The sequence below is a fragment of the Octopus bimaculoides genome, chromosome 1 (genome assembly GCF_046866305.1).
Source record: "Octopus bimaculoides isolate indiv1 chromosome 1, ASM4686630v1, whole genome shotgun sequence".
NCBI lineage: Eukaryota > Metazoa > Mollusca > Cephalopoda > Octopoda > Octopodidae > Octopus > Octopus bimaculoides.
In genome coordinates, this window is record NC_142928.1 from 174,272,262 (window position 1) to 174,284,844 (window position 12,583).

The 12,583-nt window shown below is 36.5% G+C and overlaps 1 protein-coding gene across 1 annotated transcript in view; it reads right to left on the reverse strand.

The window, feature by feature from the left end:
- The window catches only part of LOC106872778 (uncharacterized), a 46,495-nt gene that overhangs the window by 10,106 nt on the left and 23,806 nt on the right, over positions 1–12,583 (reverse strand). The window contains exons 9-14 of the mRNA XM_014919877.3: positions 10,006–10,122; positions 7,180–7,299; positions 6,134–6,238; positions 4,727–4,795; positions 3,135–3,227; positions 278–373 (exon numbers count right to left, since the gene is read on the reverse strand). Coding sequence (XP_014775363.3) covers positions 278–373; positions 3,135–3,227; positions 4,727–4,795; positions 6,134–6,238; positions 7,180–7,299; positions 10,006–10,122 — 600 coding nt within the window. The remainder of the gene's footprint in view (positions 1–277; positions 374–3,134; positions 3,228–4,726; positions 4,796–6,133; positions 6,239–7,179; positions 7,300–10,005; positions 10,123–12,583) is intronic.

Genomic DNA, 12,583 nt, shown 5'->3' on the forward strand with positions numbered 1-12,583 from the left:
GGTTAGCAAATTTGGGGAAGTGGGTTTATTACATTGACCCCAGTGCTTACTTGCTACTTATTCTAATGACCCTGAAAGGATGAAAGACAAAGTCAACCACGGCAGAATTTGCACTCAGAACACAAAGACAGACAAAATTCCACTAAGCTTTTCTGCCTGGTGTACTAATAATTCTGCCGGCTCACTGTATTAATTGACACAGAATACTTCTTGTATGTATTTTGTCAACCTTGAAACAGAAAAATGATGGATAATTTTCAATGTTCAGACAACTTACCTGATATTTGCTAAAATTTTGAAAGGCTGAGGTATTTGGAGTAGGGGATTTCTGAGAAAGACTAGCTGAATCCTCACTTTCTTCTGATGGATTGTTCTGGAGGAAAAGACATGAATATTCAAGTACATCATCATCATCATCATCATCATCATCATAATAATAATAATAATAATAATAATACTAATAATAATAATAATAATAATAATAAGATAATAAGATCATCTTAGATGATCTTAGATGATCTTAGAAGATTGTCACAAGCGACACAAAAACTTGTCAATAGCTTGGATAGACTATAAAAAGGCCTTTGATAGCCTACCACATAGCTGGATTAGGAAATGTCAGGAAATGTATAAAATAGCTCCTACTCTGCGAAACTTTTTATCTGTAAGTATGAGATCATGGAGAACCACACTGATGTTGAACAATGACAATGAATCTCTAAATGCTGGAGATGTAAGAATTTCATGTGGCATTTTCCAGGGTGACTCACTATCACCACTCCTCTTCTGTCTAGCCTTAATACCTCTCTCAAAATTGCTCAATGATGCACAGTATGGTTATAAAATATTTGATAAAAATATAAATCATCTCATTTACATGGATGATTTAAAGCTCTTTGCAAAAAATGACCAACAACTCAAAGGCCTACTAGCGATTGTTAAACAATTCAGTGATGACATCAGGATGCAATTTGGCCTTGATAAATGTGCAAAAGCTACCTTTATCAAAGGAAAAATGACAAAAACATCTAATGTGAACCGTGACCAGCAAAATGTCATAAAAGAGTTAGAACCAGCGGAGAGCTACAAATACCTAGGGGTAATTGAAGGGGACAATATCAAGCATCCAGTGATGAGGGAAAGGATCAGAAGAGAATGTTATCGCAGGGTGAGAGCAATACTGAAGACAGAGCTGAATGTAAGAAACAGGATCGAAGCGATCAATGCTCTAGCCATACCAGTCGTGACTTACAGTTTCAATATCGTTAACTGGTCAATTACTGAAATATGTAATGTTGACAGAAAAATACGAAATCTGTTGACAATGCATAGAATGCACCACCCTAAGGCAGATATAGAATGTCTTTATCTGCCAAGAAAAGAGGGAGGCCGTGGACTTCTACAGCTGGCATTAACAATGAAGGTAGCCATAATTGGCCTAGACACCTATCTGAAAAACTCTGAGGACTGGATGCTAAAACTTGTCTCAAAACATGAAAGCAAGAAAGCATCTTACTCAGTAACAAAACAGGCAAAGGAATATCTAAGTGAATTCCAATTGCAACAAATTCAAGAATTAGACGAATTAGAAACACCCGCAGAAAAAGCTAAGCGCTTGAAAACCCGTGCTAAAATTGCTGCCTTAGATATTATGACTGAAAAATGGCATGGAAAACCTCTCAATGGCAAATATCCAAAGAGAGCGAATAATGCAGATATTGACAAAGCCCTTACCCATCAATGGCTAATGGCCTCTGGCTTGAAATCAGAAACAGAGGGGTTTATCATAGCAGCCCAAGATCAATGCCTACCTACAAAGAACTACCAGGCCAACATATTAAAGAACAGCAGCTCCCCATTATGTCGTATATGCCAACAACAAAATGAGACCATCGATCATGTTGTCTCCATGTGCAGTCTGCTTGCGCCTACAGAGTATCTCAACAGGCATGATAGAGCTGCACAATATATTCACTGGGTAATATGCAAAAACCTGGACTTGCCCCATGATAAAAACTGATGGGAACACAAACCACCCCCAGTACTTGAAAATGATCACATTGCACTCCTCTGGAACTTCACCATTCAAACTGACAGAAAGATAGATGCAAATAGGCCAGACATCATACTGAAAGACTTCAGACAAAAATCATGCCTCCTCATTGATATGACTGTCCCAATCGATATAAACGTATCTGTCAAGACCTACCAAAAACTGAGCAAATATAAAGATCTTGAAATAGAAATTAGCAAAATGTGGAATCTGAAGATGAAAACAATACCTATTGTCATAGGTGCCCAGGGAATGACAGCGAAACGGGCTGATTACTACCTAGCTCAGATACCAGGAAACCCCAAAATGGCTGAAGTTCAAAAGATAGTGCTCATGGGAACTGCCCATATCCTACGTAAAATACTGTGTATGTGATCTCCAATTTTAAAACAAACAATTTTCTTAAACATTCTCTAGAACAACACTATGTACAAATCCAAATATATGGTACCCTAGACATAACACCGACAAGAACTTCTAACTTGTTGTCTCTTGAGGTCTCTGGGTGAGACTTGGATCCAACTTGTACAAATGCAAAACAAAAGTCAAACATAAAATAATAATAATAATAATAATTATTATTATTATTATTAAAACGAGGCAAGGGTTATTTAAGACATAGTACGAAGAAATCTGTAGCCAACTTAGAAACACAAACAGAAAGGAGAACTAAGGGAGATTCCATTTGGAAATTACATGAAGAATTAAGGAGAAAACTAAGGCTGAGAGAGAGAGATTAGGAAGTTATATATTGAAGAGTCAATTTAAATAACGTATGCTCATACAGGTATGTGTATATTAAGATATTTAAGAATAGAGATTAAGTGGTTTTGTACATTTGGGGAAATCTGCCACAGTAAATATTTTACAGGTGGTTGGCAGGGTTCAGCAATAGACAATACATGAAACAGTTGTTGATTTAGGTAGGGCAAGTGTGTAGTTGGAAACTTTGAAGGACATAAGAATGGATTAAAGTGGGGATATAAATCATAGATGGACCAATACTTGCAAAGTGTTGGTGAGTAAAAACAGCCTTGTAACCTAGCTTATTGAAGTGTAAGATAATGATGTAAAAACCTACCTCCAATGGCATCACAAAGTAGCGATAGTCATGTAATGCTAACAACTTGAAGTTGGCATCATTTTTACTTTCAAAACACCACCGAAACACAGTCTGGAAATATATAAAAAAGAGGATTGTCTGAAAAAGAGAGAATGCTTCACAAACATCACAAACTAGGTGAAAGTGGCACTATTTTTAGGTGTCATATTTTGCTTTTGCATCCACATTTTCTATGCTGGTGTGTGTCAGGCAAGACTTCTTGAGGCGTTGTTTTATGGCATTTCCTGATGCCAACTTTTACTTGTCTTCACATGCTTTTGCTGAGCTTTAAAATATATCATATGGGAAACAAACAACATTGCAGCAACCCAATCAACATTAATGTGAAAACACATGAAAAAACATGCATACATACACACACATATTCTGAACAATTTCCATTTACTGAGTTTCTTTTACAATGCAATAGAAGATATTTATCCAACAGGTCACACATAGGGTATGAAATTTTATAGCAAAAACACAGCTTATGGCAATTATTGGATTGTTTTAAGAACATTTGATGACTAAGTTAAGAGACATAAAATTATAAATCATGGAACAGTAAGTTAATTACAAAACTGCACTGCAGTATATATATACATATACCTATAGAAAAATTGAGTTAGAGGTTATGCAACCGTCTAAGGTATAAATGTATCCGTAGGCACTACTGGTGTATTACCTCACTATGTATAGGCCTTGCTATAAGGTTAACAGTAGTTGGTAATTTAAATGGTAAACCATGGTTTAATATATTCAGATAAAAGAAATGGAGCAACAATTAACAGTTATACATACATACATGCACACACAAAAATAAACCTTGGTGGTGGGAATTATCTGTTCAAGAAAACATGGTAAAACCACACAAAATGAATTGCTTGAAAGATTACTGCTGAATACAAATATGTTTTATCAAAAGAGTGAGTCCAACAAAAGATGTTTCATTTCATTCTTGTATCAGACAAATGCCAACATTGCTGGTCTCACTGGTTTAATTAAACATATATATCAGTTATTCATTGGCTTGTTTCATTTAGCATCTGTTTTCTTATGCTAGCATAGTTCAGAAGCTCTTCCTATTGCCAATCCTTATTCTTACATGATTTTTAAGTAAGGTATTTTTTTTATCCTAGAAGAATTAGAAAGTGTAGAGATAGCAGATAAATTGTTGACAGGAAATGTCAACAATTATTACTGTAATCATAGCTCAGTGTAGTTTGTAAACATCTATACAAAGACACACATGCGTGCATCTGAGAATGTATGGTGTGGTGTGGTGTGGTGTGTGCGTATGCTTCATGGAAATTGATTCCTAATAAAGATGTCTCAGAGTGGCACAAGGCTATACAACTGTAGAGAAGAGCTATACTGGATTGAACTGACAATAGTATGTAATTGATACTAATTTTAGTAACTCCTCAGGAATAAGATGCAAAGTCATACTCAGAAAGATTTGCATTCCGACTGTATTTCAGCAGATGTTCTAAGATTACATAAAAAGCAAAATGGAATATATTCATTTAATTTCAGGAAGTAGAAAATATTTCAAAGAAAAAAATAATTACCCTATCAATTGCTTCAACAACATCTGTAGCGTCACATTCAGCAGCATATTCCCGACTGTTCAGGTTAAACTGAGAAAATATAACAATTACTTCAGTTAAAAAACTACAAATGAAAAATAAATCATTTTGTATTTTCATTAAAAAGTTAGTATAAAATGTTAACTTAAACATCCAGTGACTGAAGAATTAGTTACACAACATACTTGCATTCCATTGGTTATGATGACAAGTGTTCCAGTTGATCTGATCAATAGAATAGCCTGCGCATAAGATTAATGTGGAAGTAGTTGAGCACTCCATAGACATGTGTAACCTTAACGCAATTCTCAGGGAGATTCAGCATGACACAGAATGGGACAAGGCTGGCTCTTTAGGGCACAATGCACTGCCAGGAATCGAACTCATGAACTTACAACCATGAGCTGAATATCCTAACCACTAAGCCACATGCTTCCACAGTTACACAACAAAGAACTGGATAAGAGATATGGGCCAGGTATATATGAGTATTTTCCTCAGTCATTCTTTTAATTTGTAATGTCATTCTATGTTCATTCACAAAACTCCTATGTACTTCACTAGTCATTCTAAAATCTGCAGTAAAGACTACACAACACTAAAGAGATCCAAGTAGATCAAAACAGATGGAGTTGTCAACATATTGCCAAAGTCACATTCACGTCCCCATTGCATTCCATATTTAAAATTTCAAGTTGTCTCCCCTGTATTTTTCTTTTTGTAATGGAATTTGTGATTCCAAAAATTGTTCTCATCCACCAATTGAGATGAGAATATATTTGATTATTTAATATAACATATATTAAATATATTTGATTATTTAATCAAATATATAATTTGATTAAATAATATATTTTGGTTTGTTCTATAATGTATGTCAATGCCCACTTTACCTTTCAGTTTTCCTGGAGTAGACACTGACAGGTACTTTGTAACAACTCATCCATCCATACAGTTTACAGCTGTTTCAGTTAGGTCTAACAGCAAACCTAGGACTATAGTCAACTCTTAAATGAAGACACCTGGTTGTAATTTATACTGAAGTAGGAGTATTGCTTATAGCAAAACATCAGATCCCTGAATATCACTGCATCCCTGAATATCATCTGCTGTATATCAAAACAATATGCAGATAGGATAGGATAGTTCAGAATATTGTGGTTGTTGTTGCTATTCTTAATTGACAAAAATTGCCTTATTCCATTAATAACCTGGTTTGATTACTTAAGCATAGAAATTTTTTTTAAATATAAATTCAATAACAAAGATTATTTTCAGGATCTAATTTCCAATTCACAAAGTAGGGTTAATCCAGAAAAACAGGAAAATAAGGTATGTAGTAGTAAAAGATAATTTTAAAATTAAAAAAAAAAAAACCAAATCCGTTACCTTATTTTTAGCAGTAATTAAGTTGGCACAACCTTTTTTAAGAATCACTTCAACAATCTCCTTTGGCACTAGGTAATCAATACAATGTAAGATCACATTTTGTCCCTGAAAAACAAATACATTAATTTATAAAATAGGCACAAGGTCACATGCATTGGGGAGGTTTATAGTCAATATATATCAATACTTGTACTTCACTGATACTTATTGTATTGACCTCAAAAGGATGAAAGGCAAAGTTGTATCCACTGGGATTTGAACTCGGATCATAAAGAAGCTATGACCAAATTAGGTGAGGCATTTTGTTCAATATTTTACTGATTCTGTCAATCCACCACACTCACTCAAGGGCTGCCCTGGGTGGCACTCACTCCAACTACACCATTGTTGCTTCCAGTTTAAATAATAAACACATTCAACAAGATTCTTTCAAAACTTTACTACTTTCTTTTACTTCTCTCATAGCAATGGACATATATGAACTGTCAAAACATCTCTGGGAACTTCAAAACGTCAAGGTTATCAACCCAGACAATATCTCTTCTCTTAGCCTCAAATGTTACACTCATGAACTAGTTCCTCCCTCATCAAACTTTGCAGTTTTTCTTTCACAACAAAACTTTATTCCAATCTTTTGAGGTATATCACAGTCTGTCCAACCCCAAGCAGGCCAATTTCTTTGAACCTGCCACCACACTACAATACCTGGTTCATAGATACTCTATCTTCTCCCTCTGTTTGCTTACTGTGTCACTATTACAACCACCTCTGTTATCCTGAAGTAGCTTGTTTCACATCACTTCAACCCAGGCAAATCTAATAGGCCTGTTTCTGCTTCTCTCATCAATCTTATGGAATTCCATTCCCATCCATGTTTTTTTATTATTATTAAGCTTCAAGATGTCTTCTAGCTGAGGGTAACTTCCTCCCGTTATCAAACCAGCTTTGCAGGCCCCAAAAATGATATGTGCACTGCCCTCCTCTTCTGACTAAACAAAAACAAAAATTTTACTATACAAAAATAATGAGATATTTGTTCCACTTACACGATAGAATAGTTTAGACAAATTTTCAGGTTTATTTGGTATAGTTTTTTCAATCAATTCAGGAGATATAGGAGAAGTAGAGCAGTTCATGAGGACAGCAAACAGCAGAGGAATATCAAACTGAAAGATAAAGTATTCAAAATAATAGATTAACACTTCCACCATATTGTTCCTCTGTAAGCACAACTGCAGTAGTTGGTGTTGTTGTTTCACCCCAAGTCAACCCTGGTCAAAGACACTCAGTCTATGATCATCCCATTTTATTTTCAAATATAGTGTATCTAGCACTACAGTATTCTATCACTCCTTTTTAAGTTGGTTACTATTTCTAGCAGATCAAATAACTGCATTGCCTAAAAGGTCAGTAGCTGTTTCTAAGCTGCAAGTCAGAATAGATCTATGATTGAGCAAAATTCCAGAATGGTCACTGCTGTAATGCCTTTGAATGTCAAAAGCATTCCTGTAGTAGCCATCCTGGAATTTTCATACATCCACGAATACATTCCCAATGTCTTTTTTTTTAAACTTATTGTTTATCTCTATGTCAGCTCTGATCAACCTGACATATTCAATGGTTTTCTGGCCATGACCATCCTGTCTTTTTTTTGCACATATTATATCTAAATCTATATTATCCAATGTATTTTGCCTTGCTTAAGAGAGTAAGGTATGATTTGAAGGAGATTTGGCTGATATGTCTAGCAGATTGAGCAAACACTTATAATCCTCCCTCTTTGAGCTGTTGTTCTCTTTTGAAAATGTTGTAGTGTGATTTAATGGAGATATGATTGCTATTTCTCACCAGTTGAGCTACCATGTAAAGGCTCCCAGTTTGACATGTCTAAACTACAGGCATTGTGAAGATCAGGAAAAATGTAACAATACCCCATCATCGTAATTTTTATGTTCCCTTTTTTCATGTTGGTATGAGCTGGACTGGACAAAAGTTATAGAGACAGTTTTCTGAAGCTAAATGCTTTTCCTGTTGCCAACACGTGTTTGAAGAAAAGATTTTTACTTATTCCACTGGTCTTCATATATAATGGAAATGCTGAGCTATGGGTCATATGATATTTTGTTCAAACTGTGACAATATGAAGACACACACACATACATGACAGACTTCCATATAGTTTCCATCTACCTGATTTCACTTATAAGGCACTGATCAGCTAGAGGTTAGAGTAGCCCAAACTGCCATGCAGTTTGATGGAACCCAAAACCACTTGGTTGCAAAGCAGGCTTCTTAACCACATAGCTATGCCTGTGCCTTATACTAATTATTATTATTAATAGAGAAAGTAGATGGCCACTAACTGTACTGTTTTATACTATACACTTATGCTTCAGTGTTCTTTGTTTATATCATGTCAGAGTCAAAAGAACATGTAAATATGTGATCAATTATATCAGCTCTATATAAACAGTCCTCACAATTCATATATTCAATTTCCATACTCCTCATACTTAGAAAATCTGATGAGAATGAAATTTGAACAGAATAGATGAATTTTGATGTCTTCTTGTATACATATAAGAAACTACTATTTTGTTCTACAAGCAAAGAAAAATTTGACAGTATGAATCATGAAGATTGCCTGTACCCTACCCAAATAAATTTCGTTTTGTCCTTAGTCAAGAGAAATCATATTTTATGACTGGTGTTATCTGGATTCAGATTTTATAACAAATAAAGAAAGGTAAGATTCATGATCATTTTACAGGACTGCTAACATTTATGGGGAAAAGAAAGAAGGAAGCACAATGTGTGAGTTTCAAGATCCAGTGGATGATTTGTTGATAGAGAAAATGACATCTTTGCTTGTAGTTTAGCAACTTTTGAAGAAATACAAATGTAAACAAGTACACAGCTACACATACATGTGTGTATATCATCATCATCATCATTCAATGCCTGTTTTTCATGCTGGTATGGGTTGGCCAGTTCAAGAGGAGACAATAAACCAGGGCCTGCACCAAGTTCCAATGTTTGTTTTGGCATGGTTTTTTTCATGATAATGGCACTAGTGAGGTCACCAAGTAACTTGCAAGGCAAGACCTCTCAAATGATTGCAGGTATAGTATAGAGGAAGGTGAAAATATGACAGAGAGACAGGAACAGGTATCTTGCTGAGGAGGAGATGCACGGTTTTCTTAGATGAAAAATAAAGAGAGGTACGTAGTGAGTATAAGAGCACAAGAGTATGAAAGGAGTGTGACAGATGGTTAGAGATGGAGACAGTGAATGAGGTACGTGGTTGGAAGTATGGTCAATGGTGAATATCAATTTTTCCAGAGGTGGGGGTAAGGCAGAAGTGAAGGATATAGGAGTGGGCCAGGGAAGAGGTGACAAAGAACAGAAATGAGGAGATGATGTGAAATGTCAGGAGAGAAATGATATCATTTACAGTTTCTAAGTGAATAGTTCCAAAGTTAATTATGGGGAAAGGCTGAATCCATCCATAAGGCTTTGGTTCACCCAGTAAACACTTGCCCAAGATGCTAAGCAGTATAACTGAACATGAACCTATGTGACTGCAAAACAAACCATCTGAATCACACATTCATGCCTGCACCCTTACACATACACAGACACACACATGTATATGTGCATGTGTGTATGTATATGTGCAATTGTCAAATGTAAAATATGAGAGCACTGAATGCCAGTCTGGTACAGTTTATTGTAATATAAATATTATAAATATAATATGATTGCCAGGATATGCTACAAATTGCTTCATGGTGTTGTGTCATATTTGTGTAATTAATTATTCAGGTGTACAAACAGCCAACAATATAATATAAACAGGAATAAATACATACATCATCTCCATCACACAAATTGGTATCTAGGCGTGCTCCATGAGCAATAAGAAGATCTGTCATTTTGGAATTGTTATTACACAATGCATAATAGAGTGGAGTAGCTCCTCGGTCACCCTGGCAGAAATAAGGAGGAAATTACAGTTAGAATATCAAACTTGAAGAGTGGAAAAAAAAAGCACATGATTTCTTAAAGATATGAAGTCACAGATAAAACAGGAAGCTGTGATGTTCAAATCTTTTCAATGGCATTAAGTAGTTTCAAGTGTAAGTCAAAACAGAATCATGGACTCAGTTCATGAAGGACTTAGTCTATATCTTGTTGAACCCATTCACTCACTACACATATGCCAATACATACTCTCATACACACATGGACACATTCAAGCAACTCACACAAATACTAGCATATAGCTAAAACATAAACAAACATTGAAACACACACCTGCAGAAAGACAGTAAGTGAAATGTGTAGGTGAAGATACTTTTGAAACAAAAGTCACACTGTACAGACATCAAATTGTGTTATCAAAAAAAGATATAAACTTAACATTCACTTTTTCTCAACTAATAAAAGATTCAAGTTCATGTGGCTTATGAAGTAGAAAAAATGCTTAAAATTCAAGTTACAAGGATGGAAAACAATATGTCATTTGCAAATATATTTTAAATCCAGTGAGTTGGCAAAGGAAAAAATAAGTAAGGAAAGAGTCATCTTCAAACTTTATCAAACTTCAACCTTTTTTTGATTTACAGAAGTGCATCCTATATCTAAATAACAAAGTTGTAGTGGGAAATGGGGGGAGAAGCAGTGCATAAGAATAGTTCAAAATTCACCAATAATTTACTCTTTTGAAGGTTCACAGGACAACAAAATAGATTCTGTTTAAGAAAGCGTAATTATTGGGATTAAGAAAAATCTTTTTTTTAACATTAAAAAAATGTCCAGTCTTTAATTCAAACTGACCACCATAATATTTATTAGAACCTTTTCTTAAGTTATGTCCAAACACCAATTTAATATACCAATAACTGAAATAGATATTTTAGTAAATCATTCCAAATTCTTGGCTATTTTCAAAATTTATTGAAACATACAGGTAGTGTCTCTCATTAGAAATCATCATCATCATCATCATCATTGTTTAACGTCCGCTTTCCATGCTAGCATGGGTTGGACGATTTGACTGAGGACTGGTGAAACCGGATGGCAACACCAGGCTCCAGTCTAATTTGGCAGAGTTTCTACAGCTGGATGCCCTTCCTAATGCCAACCACTCAGAGAGTGTAGTGGGTGCTTTTACGTGTCACCCGCACGAAAACGGCCACGCTCGAAATGGTGTCTTTTATGTGCCAACCGCACAAGCCAGTCCAGGGGCACTGGCAACGATCTCGCTCGAAAATCCTACGGGAGCCAGTCAGGCGGTACTGGCAACGGCCACGCTCAAAATGGTGCATCTCATGTGCCACCCGCACAAGAACCAGTCCAGGGGCACTGGCAACGATCTTACTTGGCTTGCCGGGTCTTCTCACGCACAGCACATTTCCAAAGGTCTCGGTCAGTAGTCATCGCCTCGGTGAGGCCCAATGTACGAAGGTCTTGCCTCACCACCTCAGCCCAGGTCTTCCTGGGCCTACCTCTTCCACGGGTTCCCTCAACTGTTAGGGTGTGGCACTTTTTCACGCAGCTATCCTCATTCATTCTCACCACATGTCCATACCAGCGCAATCGTCTCTCTTGCACACCACAACTGATGCTTCTAATGTTCAGCTTTTCTCTCAAGATACTTACACTCTGACGGGTATTCACATTTACATTACACATCCAACGGAGCATACTGGCTTCATTCCTTGCAAGCTTACGTATGTCCTCAGCAGTTACAGCCCATGTTTCACTGCCATGTAGCATGGCTGTTCGTATGCATGCGTCATACAGTCTACCTTTTACTCTAAGTGAGGGTTAAAGAGGTGCTCAGTATTCTAACATAGTCACTAACAGTCACAGCTCTAGTGGGAGGAATCTTTCCAACTAGTGCAGTTGAGATCAGAACATTCTGACGTGAAACACTTACTTTTAAGATTGCAAAAGTATTCTATCCACACCAGCAGAGGAAACATCAGTGTAAGAAAAAAAAAGTATATAAATAAACAAGAAAAAATACCTGCCTGCCCACAGATTATATTTTCAGAAATGACAACATTATTTCCTCTCATTTATATCATCATCATCATCATCATCATCATCGTTTAACGTCCGCTTTCCATGCTAGCATGGGTTGGACGATTTGACTGAGGACTGGTGCAACCGGATGGCTACACCAGGCTCCAATCTAATTTGGCAGAGTTTCTACAGCTGGATGCCCTTCCTAACGCCAACCACTCAGAGAGTGTAGTGGGTGCTTTTACGTGTCACCCGCACGAAAACGGCCACGCTCGAAATGGTGTCTTTTATGTGCCACCCGCACAAGAGCCAGTCCAGGGGCACTGGCAACAATCTCGCTCGAAAACCCTACAAGGCCAGTCAGGCGGTACTGGCAACGGTCACGCTCAGGATGGTACATCTTATGTGCCACCCGCA